We start from the raw sequence: 17,705 nt of genomic DNA, 5'->3' as shown, positions 1-17,705 counted from the left end.
TGGACTACTCTGACAGCAGTTGATTGTATGACAGTAAACACCACACTTGCACTAAAGTGAATGCATCTATTTACTGAGAGCAGAGAGCAAGTTTCCACACTAAGTTTACTAAGCGATAAGACCGGCGGTGTCGGATTTCAACAAGCTCAGCAGCCAATGAAGAACACAGTTCCTAGTTCCTGACTGGTTACACCTGTATTAACGTGCACACTCACTCTGGCAGTCTCCATGATAACAAGGACCTTGGCGTAGGAGCAACAACATACCAACAGAGACAACCACTCATTTAAAAGTAAGTTCACCTTTCAGTTGTTATATGGAGTTACTTGCATAAAAACGACTTAACATTTTAGCATGAGTTTATACTGCAAGTGTTGTCATTGCAAATAGTAAAAGTTCAAATTAAAACGATATATATTTTCGTAACTCATAGCAATAGCATTGTGACAACCAAACTGATTATTGGTGTTGTGTGTGTCATCTATTTTTACATACAACTACGTCTTTTATTCTCATACCAATGGGGAGAAAAGACAACTAAAGATTTCTCAAGAGACCAATTACTGACCATAATTCCGTTTAGCAGTGCACAGATTAGTATCTTTTGTTTCCCCAAGGGCTGAGACATAGCCATACCCCACTCATCACTCAAAACTAGACAAACAGAAGGTAGACACCACAACTGTTGAGACTCGTTGCCGGTGAAAGAGTAATAAGTTAGTGCAAACATAGTGCAAATATTGAGAGAAGGGATCAGGGTAGAAATTGACACAGCTGAGTGAAGAAAGCACAAACACGCTGGAAAACTAGTCAGGTTATAGCCCGCTCTTTGTGCAAATTACCGTTGAATCTAATTTAATCACACTTACAAACAACAATAGCCTGTAAACCATGCCACTCAACAAGTCCCAGGAGACACACCTGGAGCAGCAGCAGAAACTGCATTACTGCACTGAAACAGGAAAAACACACATAAATGGAACTATACCAGTTTGGGTTTTCCATACATCTGATGTATTTTAGGCTATTTGCGTGCCATGGAAGACATCAAACACTGAAACTCAACGATGAGCTAAGCGACGAGTGAAAGACGGTGAAGATTAGCACAGCTGTGCTTGGTGTGCCTGCCAATCAAAACGTGATGAGGTCATCATTTGTGGACTAATTCTGACAGGTGATCCACATTATCATTAACTACCATAACTTGTTGCGGCATTTCTGAATTTGAAATAAAATTCATGTTCTGGTCCAGTTTAAGTAAATAGTATCACCAATCATTCCTCAATTCTACCGAAATTGCGGCATCACCACATAAGTATTATAGGTATAATATTATAAGTTACCTTATTTGGCTTATCACTGCTTTAAATTACATTAGTGTTACTCGTGCCCTAAAGCTTTTATGAGCATCGAAGCAGTACATTAACCTGATCGTTTTCAGGAAACTGTCGAGACAGCAGTTATGACACACACGGAGGTATTTTCCCCGCAGAGGCAAAAAGCTGACTGAGAGGCAAACGTTACGGAGCAGTTCAGCGCAATATGAGGTGGCTGTGAATCCCCTTGTAGGTGAGGACACATTTGTTGCCCTGAACTTGGCCCGCACAGCAGGCGTCGGCTTATTCCTGTTAACGAGTCGCCTCCGCTGTTCACGCAACTGATCGACTGACTTTCAGTGAGTGCGTCAAATTGAGGTCACACAAAAGTGCACACTTTGCAATAGAGCTGTCTTTCTCTTGTATTGGTAGTTTAGGCTGTTGGTCATTTTAAAATGTCCTCAATACATGGCTGTCATGAAACACATAAATATTATGGACATTTTATGTGAGATAATTATTATCAGCATGCAGCCTGCAGTGCTACTTCTTCGTGCTTTTTCCTCCAAAATGTATTTCCTCAGCTTTTTTTCTCACCAAGTTCACCGAAGTTACTGTGAGTTGTTTATCACCTGCTCTCAGAGTGTAGCTCATGGAGAGAGATTTCAGCTCTAAACAATAGCGGTTCTGTTTGTCATACAGTGAGTAAATGTGAGAATAGCTTGATTTCATCCATTCAAATGTGCAAACTTCTTCCTCTTAAGGAAGCCGGTTACAGAAGGTGAGGGTTAAAAATAACCAACTGACTTGACACACTGTAGCGCCCCTCTCTTCACTTCCTGTGCGTATAAGTTTCTCTCCTATCTACAGTGTGCTCATAAGTGAACTTTTTGACCTGTTATGTAAAGTGTTATTCTGCAGTTGTTAATCAAGCTGTTTGCTGCGGGAGATGCACAACATATTTGTTGAAACCCTTTAAATCTCATCTTTGCAGGTTTGCACATTTTGTGGCGCTTGGTTCTTGGGAGAGTGATGAGGCTGCATTTAAGATAGATTGGACTGTAAAAACCCTCAATGAGACTGGAGAAGTTCTTGTGATAGTGGTGTGAACAAAACAAAGACAAAACCGCTTTGTCTCAATCTGATAAAAAGTAAAGCTGAGGTATACGTGCCCAGAGCTCTGTATGAACCGAATCGGGTTTATTTAGATGTAACCGTAGTCTCATATCTGGTGATTGTTGTGTTCACAGGGTTTGTTATTTTTACACCACATTCAAAGAGAGAGAGAGAGAGAGAGAGAGAGAGAGAGAGAGAGAGAGAGAGAGAGAGAGAGAGAGAGAGAGAGAGAGAGATGGGGGGGGGAAGCAAATGCAGGATATGCATCTCAAAGGCAGCTGTAATGTCAGACGCACTCTCTCACATCCTCTTAGTTGTTTTACTGTTGGCCTTATTAGCCTGATGATCAACAAGTCACCCACAAACCACTTGTATTGGAAATAACTGCTGAGTTGTCAGACTCATTGTTTATCGATGGTGGATTGTTCACTGGTCTGCATGGCATCAACTGAGGTATTGTGAGTTTCACTTTTTTGCCTTTTTGCTTAGTCTGCGGCCCAGTGGCATAGCAGAGTATGTTACGTTATAGAGGGGGAACAAAAGGAATTTGTATCAAACTTGCTGAGATAAACAGCTTCGGTAGAGATGGCAGAGTTGAGTAAACATTTCAATAAGAATATTTTCCCTCTTCACTGAACCAGAGTAAGCTACCACTTTTATCAAATTGAATGGCAATGAATAACAAATGATCTTGGTGCTTTTTTTCCTTTTCTCACCCACTCGAATCCCTTGTTGGGCTCATTGTTTTTTTTTGAGCGAGTCTGTTTTAGTGTTGACACATCTTCACAATAATCAACGTTTTTTTTGGCTATCTTCCCTCTTCTTTTTCACATTCTTTTACTTGTATTTGTTTTCCTCTGAACTCTCTAGGCCTAAGCAATTTGAATATCTTTACACGTTAGTGATTGTTATCACTGGTGTCGTTCTTGTCAGCGATGCACAGTGGTTGAGCAGGGGGCTGTTATCAGTGCGATCAGAGACGAAAGAGATGCAAGAAGTTCTGTTTATGTACATGTAGTAAACCTCCGTTTGTGTGTGTATTCTGTTGATATAGATTGTACTGGGTAGGTTGGAAGGAGTGGAAGGTGTTCATCATTCAAAATTAAACCTGGTAAACAAGATTTAGGTGGTCTGGCCAGACAGGTAGGTTCAGGGTTAATCCTGTCAGAGGAGAGCTTAGTCAGAGAGACTGGAACAAAAACAAGACAAATTCACCCTCCAGCAACAATACAGTATATGCCTGTCTTGCATCACTGCACTCCAGTTTTATGATTTCCACATTTACTTTCTATGATCTTTGCGTCTTTAGCCAGCAGCCAGCTGGCATGTCTGCTTTATAACCAAGCCACTGGTTATTATATGTTGCAAATTGGGTCCGGTATTAAAGAGCAAATTCAATCGGCATTCAAATGTACAAGAATATATTACCCAATTTGAAAAATAATACAAGCGTCGGGAGCCATTTTGATACAGAGGCAGTGGACTGGGTTGATAAATATTTCCAAATTGGATCAGCTTATTATTTCACCCAAAGCGACTCTGAAAAGCAAATTGGATACAGAAGGGGATTTTATTCGCAGCTTCTTAGGTTGTTTGCATTTGGAGATTTACTGCAGCTATTCAAGAGGCCAGAACAGCCCACACTACAGTCCCCATCCAATCAGCCTCAGTTGTGTGATTAGCATCATTTAATATCGTCAACAAAAATAGATTTTAATGCTGTTCTGCTAATTTAGCATCAAGATAATCTTGTTGTGGACTGGGCTGGAATCATTCTTGTGCGGCCCTACAGGGTGAACATTTGTCTCACATGGAAGTTTTTAGACATTGACTACCATGGCAGCATTTATAGATACAATTACAGTTAATGGCCAAGATTCCTGATGCCTAGGTTTTAATGAAACTGTCAAAAACAGTATGGAAAGAATTAACTGATTTTGACTAGTCTCCAGTCTTAATGCCCATGCCTCTATCTTTATCTTTTTCACTTGCTTTCACCAAATATGGGAAGTCGAATTTACTTGTAAGCATGATCCACTTCCTTAAATTGTAGTAATAAGTAGGAAACAGTAAGTCGGGTACTGCTCTGTGGGGGTTCATGGTGCGTTTTTGCTGCTTTCCCTCACAGCCCTGCTCCTTAACAATATGGGTCACCTCAGTTCTTTCCACATAGTCATTAACTATTAAGGAAATCAAGGACACAATGGGCACGACTAACAATGAAGAGGCGCCTACAACAAATACAACATTTGGCACTAAGGTCAATGGGGAGAGTTCCCTCTGTATGCAGTTTCAATCATTGCATGACTATTGGTTCCTGATCCCAACCTCAATAGCTAAATCTGGCCAATGAGGCTTCATCCGGGGCCTAGACTGGAAGAGAGGTCATTCAAAAATATCTGCATTCATATTGTGTTGGACACAGCTGGGGCTTTGTTTGGCAGGCCAAGAACATCTGCGTTTCACATCTATGTGGTGGTGGTGATGGGGAGCGGAGGTAGGGTTTGTTTTTGGCCCTGTCCCATGAGGAACTTGTGACGTTTGTCATGAAGAACAACAATACATCAAAACAGAAATCACAGCCAATGTAAGAGTATCACTTGGCTCCTGTAGAGTTGACGGAAAAATATGTGTTCAAGGGTAATCGAGCTCACACTTTTTCTTTCCCAATCAACATGACAAGAATAGTACGCAGCAGGATACAATAAACAAACAACAAAAGTGTATTAGTCAACAAAAAAAAAGCCACATTGGAAGCAGATACATTGGACATGGCACCCGGGTTTTGCTTAAGGGAGGGGAAAATGTTGAATAGACACTTGCTGACCGTGACCGAATTCTCAGAACGGTGTTTCCGCTGAGCACTATGGGAAATAAGGTTGTCAGTCACTGACCCCCTCATCACCACTCATCTCAGATTACAATCTTGATTTGCATGCATCCTTCAAACCGGGTAAAACTGTACCAGGACTTGGTTCGGAAATTGTAGTTTTCCACGGACTGTGATCCTGAAACTCAAAGTGCCTCACAAGTCCCAGTAATAGACAGCATTGCTGCTTTCCATCTCACCCTATCTCAAAACCAAAACACCAAGTTTCCACACACATCAATGGCTGAATATTAATAGCAGATATTTTTATCTTGGTTTCTTTTCCCCCTGCAGCATTTGAAGATGATGCGATTGCTGTTCCTGTGTCTGCTGCTGATGCTGCCAGCTGCTACTGGTATGTTCTCATCTCTGTGTGATGCTTGCAGGTGATAAACATCTAATCAGGGTCTGTGCATCCCTGTGCCGGCATGCTTTCCTCGCCTACCTATGTATGTGCGAGTCTGTAGAGATAAATATATGCACTCACTTTTCAATTTTACAACTGCCAAAAAGAGAAGGTGCAAAAGTGAGACAAAAGGTTTGTACGTATAAGAATATCATTAAGAAAAACATGCATGTGAAATTAGCGACAATATTCTTAATGCTGTACTTTCCTGACATAAAAGATAAGATACCAGACAAGAGCAGCGGATAGACTCCACCAAATATACACAATGCAAGTGTAGCCCAAATCATTTGTGTGCTGTAATATTGAGCTTTTAATTAATTCTAACTCCCTACCTTTTTTTTGCAGCTGTTTCAGAAGAGAATGAAGGATCTGCTGATGGAGGTATGTAATGCACCTTTATCTGTCAAATAAAGAAAAACAGGAGCACTGAATGAAGCTGGACACAGTTTTCATAGTGCTTTTCAACAAGTCACCAAGTAAATGGTTCTTGCTCAAAGTCAATTTAGTGAAACAAATAGAAAGGTTTTATTTAAACTGAGATTCAATTAAAAATTCAACTTGGAGATCACACCCTTATGCAACAACAAAGAACAAGTTTTCTTCCTTTGTTTTGAAAGGAATTTTTTTGTCCTTGTCCTTGGCTTGTTTCGACGTGTGTGTTTTGTCCTTGTTGTTGTTGTTTTTTGTTACTTCAGGTAAGTTGAGTGGGTCCTTTAGGCCATGTATTAAGTAATTTACAGATGTCATGTGATTTCATGTCAAACGGAATAGCTTAAAAAATACACCTTTCCTAGATGTTAGATTCTCAACCATTTCCACATTTCATGGTTGCATGGTTTTGTGTGAAGGCTCTGACTTGAAACTTTTAAACTTCATGTTTTCCTTCCTGATTTTCAGTTTTGTTTGTTACTTACAGGTTTCGTCGTTTGTTTATGGGTGTTTTTTTTGTTTTCAATTGTGTTATTGCCTTTCAGATGGGTTATTGTTTTCTGTGTACAATATTGATTCTTGTTTAAAATCTTCATTTTTTTGCTGTCAGAGCTTTTGGTCCTAAACTAACTTCATAAAAACCTCAATCAATAGTGTTGCTAAAAGATTAAAGGTGTTGTCTATATCCTGACTATTGTACAGTAGAAGAACTCTATTATTATTATTTCAAAGAGCTCACATTGAAGAACATGTATTTCTGTACTGTGTGTTCAAGCAGCTGATTTCTCTTTACCTCACAGATCCGAATGATGATGATGAGGACCGTGAGCAAAAATGTGAGTTTATTACCTCTGTTCCCAAGAGTGGATTGAAGGGCAGTAGGATTTTCAAGTTTGTAATTATCGCCAATAAGTCAGCATTGTGTATAGGTTGCTCCAGTCCAGTGAAATGTGTGGGTCTGTGGCCACTGTTGGCTTTCCCTCCAACCATTAAGCCCTGAATGGAATCAATTAGCTCCCTGGAGGGGCCCTGTGGATTCTGCTGAAAGGCCAATGAACAAGTAGACATCTCCACCATCCTGCTGGTCAGCTAATCAACATTGGCATTCTCATTCTCTCTCCACGCCTCTCTCCGTCGCTCCTCATCTTCGTTTTGATGGACACTTGATAGAATTACAGATCTGTTTAGAACAGGGCAGTCGGCTCCTGGAGAAGCAGCCTTTCAGCAAGAGCTATACGGTTTTTCTGAAGCCTCTATGGAGACACAAGCTCATGCCCATATTCTTAATTCCATTCCTTCTTCTTTTTGACACTTAATTGTAGATCCGAGACTTCATCATGACATAGGTGAATCTGCAAGTGTAAAAGAGGCACCAGGTGAGAGAAGTGTTTCAATTAGAATTAGCGATATACAGTACATGTATAAAAATGTAGAATACATATCAACAAGGATTTATAATATCATCAACTGATATCAACTCACCTTACTTGCCTCTTTCTTTCAGATCATTTAACCATGATTATCATCGTCGTAGCTGTGGCGGTGTTGACTCTTTCCAGTGCTGTGATAATCAGTAAGTATTCTGTGTTTTGCTTTGACATAAAGGCCTTTACTGTGAAATCATTTCTGTTTCATTTCCACAGTTGACAAATGCACTGCTGTAAAGCCCCTCGGAATCTCTGTAGTCCCTGTGTGCCTTGTAAAGCTGTTAATACCTAAGCAAATATGAACTTTTCTCTTGTGTAGCCGTGACCTTTTTTCATTTTTCTTTCTTGCAGCTGTAGTGCTGGTAAGACGCCACTTGCACAATCGACAGCAAGGGTAAGGTCAAATTTCTCCACTTTAAAGTTGATATTTGAGAGATGCACGTTCCACTTTACGCTAAGTCAGCCTGCAGGTGACAGAACCAGTCTGGTGGGTAACAGCCTTTCTGCTGCCTTGCCAATGAACCCTAACTCGTCCTACAGCATCAAAATCAGAGAAAAACACTTGGGTGGAAAAAACGTAACTGGCATCCACCCATCTGAGCCAGTCTGGACTTGTACAGTAATTAGTGTCACAGCCTGAGGCCCTCCACCGCCACCACTGAACACTCCCCACCTCTAACCCTTCCCATGTTAGCCATCAAACAATAGCCTTGAGACAGTGCCACTGGGTCTGTATGAACGAATGGGACAGGACCTTACTTGTCCCAAAGCTTACCTCATGAACTGAGGCCCGAGTAGATGACTCTGCTCAGAAATAAAAAAAACAATCCTGTAAACATGACGCTGGCATCATGACAAACAATCTGCCAACAGCACTCAGACACCAGAACAGCTAAAACCAGTTATACAGAGAGACGCCCTCTCTTTGCTTTTTGCAACCATTCTATACCTTGCGTATTTAACCACAGTTTGCTAGCTAGGAAGGCTTTCTGCAGACCAATTATCAATTCTTTTGTGCTGGGGTGCAGTAGTAATACATGACCTGCAGGTCGGGTTCAGAGAGGTTACAAATTTCAAGTTAGTCCCCTGAGATCTCCAAGCAGCAGGAGAACAGCCATTGTGGAACAAACGCCCAAGACAATCTGCAAGGGTTAAATTCCTCTGCAGGATTACTGGCTGCCTCCTGGGGCTGCAGTCAGCTCTGGCAGTGTTTGGTGCTGACTGATCGCTCTGCTGAAAAGAGGCTTAATCACACAGCAACCTCTGGCTTGTTGGATCAACAGTGCCTTGCCAGATTTATAAGTCCCACCTGGGGATGAGCTGGGTTTTGAGGTGATGCAGTCGCCGCGCACCTGTCAGAGCCCTGCAGAATGAGGCAGACATGTCGTTTCCTGAATTCTGACACGCAGAGTTGTTTCTTATGTCTTTCTGCTAACAAACTGAGAAAGAGCCTAAAAATATCTTGAAGGTGACATACTTCTGCCCTGTCTCCCCCCCCCCCACACCCCACCCCACCCCCTCTCCCTGTATTCCCTTCCTGTGACCTGTCCTACCTCTCTCTCTACAGGATCTACTTCGTGCCTACAGAGCAGGACCAGAAAGGGGCCGTCTAGTTCCTGGTGGAGTAGCAGCCTCAATAACAGACAAGAGAGGAGCCATGCACAGGGCTATGTCATCTCCTACTCTCCTGACTCAGACAGTTAGACTTCTTTGCACAACAGCCTGCTTCTCACCTTGCAGTTCATTGCTCGCTCTAATCAATACATATGCAATATTTTTTTTTAACCGTTGTATATGCTTGTCTTTGTCCCAGCCGTTTATGCTCCACATATACACAATTTATCCGGGGACATTTGGAATGCATTCAAACCTTCTAATTGGATTCTATTTGAGGAATCCAAATCAAAGCCAGTGAATATGGCTTTAAGCTTCTTTTGTTAAAAGGGATAATTTAGCACAGCCAGAGCTCCCCTTTCTTACTACCTGAAACAAGAAATTATTCCCACCAGCTATGCAGTGAAACTACATTTGCGTTTGATTTGGTGCATATGGAAAAGACCTGTCTGTGTGAAATGGTCGATGACTGAGACAAACCACGCTAATCCACGCTAAGCCAGGTTAGTGCTCACATCATTCTACTATTCACTTGTCTGACACCTTCTGTTCCTGGCCCATTAGCAATGACAGGAGGCAGTGTAAAAGGAAGATAAAAACGTGTTCCCCCTCTTCTCAACCTCAGTAAAAAAGAAACAAGTGGAAATAGCCAGTGTGAACATTGTTGCAGGCTAGCAAATTAATTGGCCGCAATGAATGATGTTTTCTTTTCCCCCTCTCCATTTCATTTTCAAAGGCGTTCACTTTAGTCCCGCAGATTGTAAATACAGAAGTTTTCTACTGGTAGAAAGAAGCTGTGTGTGTGAGTGAGGGATAAAATCACACAAATCAATTAAAGACGGAGATGATTGGGAAAATACCAACAATGCCTTTTGTTTCATTCATAGAGCATGATGGCTTCTCTGTTTTCATTTAAATAGAAATCAATCATGCCCTGTGAAGGAAAGCTTTCTGCCCAGGAACCTGAGGCACTGGTTGCCTCATTTGTTCCAAATCAGAGAAGGGAAATGTTAAAGGGGAATGGGACCTGCTCCTGTTCAACATGACAGTATTTCATTGATGGCTTCACGAGGACACTTATAATGGAATAAGCAACACAGGGAATGGCTACATGGGGTTAAACACTAGATTTGTCAAAGCAGGATCTCACTTTGCTTCCACTAAATCTTGCGGCTAATCTCGGCACTGGGGACAGGTCTTGGCTCCAGTCCAGCCAGACTTGAGAGCAAAAACAATTGTGTAGTCACGTCCTCTTCAGGTTGTACAGTAGCAATAAATGTGTGCCGAAGCTTTGTCTTAAAAATGTTGCATCCCAGTTTATTAAACATAAACAAATTGGTAGATGTGATTATTGTTTGTGCATTTGTTTTACTGTTCGTATTTGAGCAATGTGTGTACAGTATGTGTTGTGTATCTAAAACGCATAGCATTGCCCAATAAGCCTTCAATAACTGTTAGCATTTCAAAGGGAGTACAATTGAACACACATTGCAGTACAAAACATTTCAGTTTTTCATGTCATGTTTTTATGTTTTTAGTCATATTCACTGTTTCTGTTGGACAAACAAACTACAATTGAACATTAGAGCAGAGATTTCTCTTTCAAGGCCTTGTTTTTGACAAATTGAAGAAAGCAAACACTGCATTTCTCTGCAGTGTACTTGGTCCAGCCGGCTCCCAGAATGTGACCAAACTCAACTCAATTATTCCTTTCTGTAAAGCCTCTCTGCTGTGACACTACTCATGTTAATAATGTAACAAATGTAGATGTTGAGCTTTTTTTTTTTTTTCTCAAAGCGATGTATGTTTAGTTTGAGGTTACGCTTTTTTTCCCCCCTTTTTTTTTTTTAAACTGGCTTTTTCGGTGCATGCAGGCTACAGCAGGAGTACAGTGTCCCTAACAGCTCTATGTACAACAACTTAACAAAACGCATGCAAACTGACAAAACTCAAGCAAATGAAGAAAACATCTTCATCAATGTGAATAGCATTTTTTTTAGAAATACAGCAAATACAGAAAATACAACCAAACACTAACTACAAAGGTGCACTAAGTAGGGTGCAGAACGTCGCCAGGTGTGTCTGCAATGACCACCGCTGTATTGTGTGAATGAATGAATACAACCCACAATTGGCTAACCCCCCCCACTCTAGACACCAATGCACTAAGTAAGGCGTTGTTAAACACATTTCAATAAAACTCAAAAACAAGCTGCAATATATCCAAGCAATCAGCTCGAAGACGTCATATAAGACGCGTCATACAATCTTGCCAAAAACAAAATTAAACTCACAAAAGCTCTCTGCCCATTTAGCAGTGGCTGAGTTGTAGCGATGTACTCAGCGGTGAGTATACTGGTAGGCCTGTTAGCTGTTTGCCAAACACACCGTCCAAAACAATAAAAGTGTGCAATCGCATGATCCTCCTGGCGAATATAACAGAACTAAATCCAGAAACGTGCAAGTTCAGTACGACTTGCAACACTCTTGTATTTCGTTCTCTGTTCTTTGCAGCTTGTTTTTGTATTTTGGTTGTTTTCTAGCTTTGCATTTGTTTTGAATTTTTTCTGAATGCACATGTATAAACTGTTTTCTCCATTGCTTGTGTCTTGTCTAGTAGCATGTGTTTTCTGCACTGCAGCTTTCAGAACCACCGCACTAAAGCCCTTGCCAGACCTTATCTAGTTATTCTAGTTTTTAATATATTCTATGTATTTACAGATTTACTGACCTAAATATTTGTATTGTGTCTCTTAATGGAAAAATATTATGTTTGACCAAATGGTCTTTTTATACATGTGTTAACTGGTGATGTTTTCTCTCCACTGTTCATTTATAAATTCTATGTAAAACATGTTGTGGTGGGTGGGAGTCAGTTATTTTCCAAAAGCTTTTTTATGTAAAATATTTGTATTTGTGTCATTTTGCAGCAAAAAAGTCTAAATCTGGACTTAATGTTGAATACATGTTTGTATGCACTTGTGTATCCAGATTAACCCATATGTATGTATTAATTGTGCCAATGGCATTCCAATTAGAATTATTTACAAAGTAGATAATACATAACCATCTAGCTCACAAAAAACAATTGCCATATCAAATCATGAATCGATTCTGTTTTCACATCTACTCTCCTTCATTTTGTTATGATAGCAATTAGAACAGTTAATCCTATTGTATATCATATAGGTATAAACTCTGTGTTGCTTTTGACATTAAATCTGTGATAAAATGTGTTTGTTTTTTCCCAGTTTATTGTCTGCATCATTTGATGCCATATGGATGCAATGATAATGCGCCAGTGGATCTTGTTTAATCTAGGGCTTTACTCACTTACAAGCATAGAGCCACTAAGAGGCTTAGACACCCCTTACTAAACATCACGTTTCTGTTCAGATTGAAAGTGTAAAGAGCGTGTAGTAGCTATCAGGAGGAGGAAGTGACCCAGCTTCAGTCCTAGTGTTGTGCGAGATTGTCAAGTATGGGATGTTATGGGTTTATTCTTCACAACCTTTAATAATAATCCTGGCTGTGAGACAGCCTATGGCTGTGTTATCAGTTATAAGATAAAAGGTCATTGGAAACAAGCCTGCCTCTTGGCTGAAGGTGTGATTCAAATATGAATCATCTCCTCATTATTTGCAAAGAGAAATAATCCCTTTTCAGTGCAGTTTTGCACAGTATAGAAATGATGTTAGACAACGATTAAGAAGGTCAGGGTTCCCTTTTTTCTCTTGACAGCCTGATTCATGTTTTCCATTTTTTATTGAGTGTTTTCATATGACACTGTTACCAAGCAGCATACAGTCTACATTCACACATATGATGCCAGATTGATGGACTCCTGGTTGGTTTCTTACAGCTCTGCACTTTTATCAATGTACAGTACATATGCTCTCTCTCTCCTTATCCTTGGGCCACTCGATATGATCTGGAAAATAAACACACAGAACCGTTAAGGAATCAAACAGCATTCAAGCAATCAAATTTATTCATCCAACACAAACACACCACAGTAAGGAAAATAAACAATGCGCTTTGCAGTTTTTCTGTTACGGTTTCGCCCAACATATAGCTTAATCATAATCTTTTTGATCTATTAATCATCAGAGATTTTAGTCAGCATTCTGTTGAGCTATTATATGTCTGAAATGAATGATTGTTTGCAATATATCATCCAGTAGCCTGTGATATAAATTACTTAAATCATTCAACTGCAGTTTCCCCAAGAGCGTGATATAAGCACGGCTACCCTTCATGCACACGGACTGTAATTTAGACTGTCTGTCAGCTTTCATTGTCTTAAATTATTCAGCACTTGTGCTAATCATGCGCCCCTCAAACGGTGCAAAAATACAGAATTTGAACATTGACTAGAATTAATGAAATAAAAAGCTGTAAGTACTTACTTTTGTGAACTTTTGTGACATCTGAAAACCCGACAGGCCCTGCCACCTACAGTCAGAGAAAAACAAAAGAGTGAGAAAGGCAGTTGAATATACATAATTACAGTGCTTCACAAAAATGTCTTTCAGAGTCACACTTACAGCCAATGACCATGATGCCCACCAGGAAAAGCACTGCTGCAATAGACAGTCCAGCAATGCGCAGGGACTTATAATCTGGACACATAAAACATGAATCAAACACTCAACCATAGACGCAAAATGAAAGAAAACTCAAATATAAACAGTCAAATGTAGCTTCTCACCATAGGTGAAATCTTCATCCCACTTCGGATCTATAAGAAGTAAAAGCGGAATGGAAAGTATTGAATTAAGTTTGACTGTTGAACACAGGAAGCTTCTACAAGAAAAAAGAGAGAGAGGATCACCGGGGAACAACAGCCAGAGATAGCCTGACACATCTGCTGGCCCCGCTGACATGCTGTTGATCGTGTATCAAAACCTTATCTATGGTAAGCATAGCGCAGCATGAGGACACAACTATCGTATCTCTTCTTGCGTAAGGTACGATCAAGCATTAATCTGTTGGCAAGAGAGGAAGTGAGGTGCTCTGTTCTACCACTCCGCCATGGGCTTTGTTTGGAAGACAGGGAATTATGATACTGTCAGTCTGCCATGAGATAACAATAAAACCGCAATGCCTGTGGCATTTAAGGTAACGATGGAGTAGTACAATTTTTTAGTACCCCAGGCAACATCTTGATGGGCTCCTTCTTTGGTGGTTTTCACAGTTATGGATGGGAAGGATGTCACTGAGGATGCTGAAAAATATAGACAGTGAAAACATTAGTTTCCTTGACTTTTTTCCCCTTATCCCTCGATATAAGTCATATGGTTTGTAATACAAAAGCATCATTTCATATATAATACATAATCCCTACATAATTCCATTCAGGTGCGTTCCTATGTTTAACTCATTATTTTAATTCACTTTTTTAATATTTCAGTGGAATGGCTCTCTTAATGCATATCGGGTCGCTCTCTGTCGCTCTCACTCTTGTTCTCTCCCTTTCCCCGATCCGGTAAAATGCGACAAAAAAACTCCTCTTTATATCTTAATAATTACAGGGAGTTTAACATTTTCTAATTACCTCATAATTAGTTTTAAAGGGAGAAAGCTTAGGGAAAGCCTTTGCTATTGATGTGAGGGGCTGTTATAGCCAAACTCAATGGCTTCCACTAACTGGGTGTTCAAATATGTGAGGGACATGGTGCAGACTGTTACCTGGAGTGGGTGTGAACTTTGTGTTTGGTTTTGTTGTTGGAGCTAAAAGGGACAGAAACTTAACAATTACATCAAGTTGAATTGAAATTATGGGTTTCACATATACAGCACTAACTACACACCAGCCTACCTGTTGAAGTCTTCATTTCTGATGGGGTGGTGTGGACATTGACTGGGTTGCTGGTGCTAATGTTCGTGTTTGTGGTTGAGGAGGAGTCAGCATCTCTGGTGACTCTGCTTTCCACTCTTCTTCCTGTTACATCAAGAAAGCAACTGATTCACATGAACATGATACTGAAAAGGAGATAGCCTCAATACCGAAGATGCTGCAAAGTGGCATTTCTCCAGATATAGCCACGAGTGCCGTACCAGTAAGAGTTGGAGCGGCAGGCGTTGTTGTTAAGTTCGCCATACTGTTGCTCACAGACTCCATTTGATCTGCGGGTGTGGAAGTCTGAGCCCTTGACACTGCATGCGAGGGGGAAAAGACACATTTTAATTACCAAAAACACGAGTCAGATGGAGCCTCACAGCGAGGCCTTGATACAGTAAACTTTACAGGAAGAACAAAGAGCAGTGTTGTTTACCACTGTGATTTTCTCAAACAATGCTGTGATGTATTCCTGGCAGAGGACAGACTTGAGAATGTCTGGCCATGCCGGCGAGAGTGGCCCCGCAGATGTACTGAGAGTATGTCACAGTTAAAGTCCTGTGAGTGGGGCAGTGCCGCACACACAAAGAAGTGGCTCTTTACAAAACCTCTGGCCACAACAGAGCTGGATTGTTGTGCGAGACTGCGGGACAGAGAGGCTGTTGTCTGTTTACTCTCTCAGCACCTTCCAATTAATGCTGGAGCTCGACAAAACCTCTACTTTCTTAGACTAATGCTGTGATTCCAACTACTTTGATGAACCCATGTGCCTGAAACCTGACTGAAGGTCTGCAGAAGATGTGTCAGATATATTGTGTTTTTTATATTACTGTCATCTACAGTTCTAAGATGTTTAGTGCGAGCTTATTTATCCCTCATCTGGACTGATGACAGCATACATATGGGAATTTACCCATACTGTAGGCTCTGCAGGTCTTCAAACTTCATGACACTTGTAACCTGTAATACTACTTAATTTTAGCATTTATATGTTAGCATAGCATTATCCTGTTGTGACTTGTGATTAAAGTGGCTTCTGTTACATAGTCACATGGCCTCGCGTTAAACTCAATGCACTCACCTTCAAACATGACAAGCAGGAAGAAGGCCAAGTGGGTAAAATGAATCTGAAAGACAAAAAAAAACAAACATGAGAGGAGATGACACAATGATGCAGAAAAGTATAGACCAAGTTGTATTGCAACTGGTGTTTTAACAAGTTGAATATCAACTTTTATCACAACATCTAAGATCTGCAAAAGTAATTCAGAGCCCCGCAAATATTATAGGTGACTCAATAAATGAGGAAAGGTCATATACTATAAAAATGCAGACACTGGATCTGTTGCAGAGGATTGGAGCAGATACACAACATGCAGACAAAACATGGGCTCATGAGCAGACAGACAGACACGGTTTATTCGCATCTCTTTAGCCACAGTTATGTTGCAATTGAAGAAAGAGAGCATTCACTTTTGAACATTTTGTGCAGTGCAAATCTACCAGACGGAAGGTTGCACTCATTGAGGTTTGGCACCACATGGCAACCTCTACTTCCTCCTTAAGCACACAGGCAACATCTCCCACACTCCTCACGCAGCATGACAAAAAACGATTCCTACTTTGAATGTCAAACTTTAGAAGACACACATATCATAACCACAATTTTTTATTTTTTATTTATTCATTTGTCAAAAGTGAGTGATTGAGGCCGCACATTGCGTTTGCTATCCTCCCACACATGTCTGTGTTGAACTTTGTGGCACTATTGATCAAACTTCAATAACAAAAAGTTTGCTACTGTCACCAATTAAAAACTGGTATTGGAGGACGTGTCAAAACAACTCCTTTTACCGTAATGGAAATCCTGTAGGCCTACTGTTGAGCGACGTACTCTTTCCTCCCCCTCACAACATGTTGCCCCTAGCTTGAAACAAGACACTATAGACAAACAGAAGTAAGCAAAAAGCTGTCCGATATTGCATGATTTTATAGCAACACAGAGAACAACAGCTGCCAAGCAGCTACATACAACAGAGGCAGGTAGAGTAACGGATAGAAGTCTGGACCAGTGGCTCAGTTTGAATCCACCCCCAGCAGAAAATGAATCTCGATCTTTGACCTATCCTGGTGGCAGCACATCCTCCGGGCGTGGAACAGTGCGACAGGTGAACGTCTGTGGCCGTCATGAGCTGCGACAGCTCAGATTAGCAGGTCATGCCAATCTTCATTTCACTCCAGAGCATATGTCAAGATGAGGCCTGTTTCCCCTGGGCTGTACAGGCGTCTTTCCCTTCCCCTAGCCTGACCTGCCTGCCTGTTTGTCACATCTAGCACTCTAACTCACTCTCTGTCTGTCTGTTCATCCGTTTGTCTGTCGTCCTCCATCAATCTCTCTTTAGTATGCCTCACCAAAAACACCCCTTAGCCCTCTGATATGTAATGATCCATCCGGGCTAGTATGCTTACCTTGGTATCCATCCTGTGAGGCGCTCGAGTCCAGATATCCTTCCACATCCTCATCATCCACGGTGCTTTCCTCTGTATGCCACTTCTGCTAACGCTGCTAACCAACCACACCCATGTGCTCACCATCAGTACTTCCCTATTCAATTGTCTGAACTGTTTCAGTCTTTCAGTCTCCCGCTCACCCACTCTTTCTCATGACATGGCCTTTTTCTTC

The 17,705-nt window shown here is 40.9% G+C and overlaps 2 protein-coding genes and 1 pseudogene across 5 annotated transcripts in view; 1 reads left to right on the top strand and 2 right to left on the bottom strand.

The window, feature by feature from the left end:
- The window catches only part of LOC306700423 (IgGFc-binding protein-like), a 12,048-nt pseudogene extending 11,818 nt beyond the window's left edge, over positions 1–230 (bottom strand). Inside the window, exon 1 of the transcript in view lies at positions 216–230. The product of the transcript in view is annotated as an IgGFc-binding protein-like (transcript). The remainder of the gene's footprint in view (positions 1–215) is intronic.
- On the top strand, positions 218–12,305 carry LOC306700004 (uncharacterized protein). 3 transcript variants are annotated; one of them, XM_079164869.1, is made up of 8 exons: positions 218–292; positions 5,596–5,656; positions 6,056–6,091; positions 6,940–6,975; positions 7,462–7,515; positions 7,644–7,712; positions 7,918–7,960; positions 9,134–12,305. In XM_079164869.1, exons 2-8 carry the CDS (start codon positions 5,605–5,607, stop codon positions 9,177–9,179), a joined length of 336 nt encoding a protein of 111 aa, XP_079020995.1. In that variant the 5' UTR covers positions 218–292; positions 5,596–5,604; the 3' UTR covers positions 9,180–12,305. The 3 variants fall into 3 exon arrangements, with proteins under 3 accessions (XP_079020995.1, XP_079020994.1, XP_079020996.1); XM_079164868.1 differs by lacking the exon at positions 218–292 and adding an exon at positions 2,729–2,885; XM_079164870.1 differs by lacking the exon at positions 218–292 and adding an exon at positions 2,731–2,890.
- fxyd5 (FXYD domain containing ion transport regulator 5) lies at positions 12,119–17,705 on the bottom strand. Its single transcript, XM_079164867.1, has 10 exons — positions 17,492–17,705; positions 16,104–16,149; positions 15,241–15,339; positions 15,002–15,124; positions 14,872–14,913; positions 14,333–14,407; positions 13,892–13,921; positions 13,728–13,802; positions 13,590–13,635; positions 12,119–13,111 (listed from the first exon to the last, which is right to left on the bottom strand). The coding sequence occupies exons 1-10, from the start codon at positions 17,615–17,617 to the stop codon at positions 13,087–13,089; spliced, it is 687 nt and encodes a 228-aa protein (XP_079020993.1). The 5' UTR covers positions 17,618–17,705; the 3' UTR covers positions 12,119–13,086.

This window comes from Pholis gunnellus, assembly GCF_910591455.1.
Source record: "Pholis gunnellus genome assembly, chromosome: 8".
Lineage (NCBI taxonomy): Eukaryota > Metazoa > Chordata > Actinopteri > Perciformes > Pholidae > Pholis > Pholis gunnellus.
The sequence above is the reverse complement of the archived record's forward strand: the minus strand, read 5'-3'. Positions and strand labels throughout refer to the sequence as shown.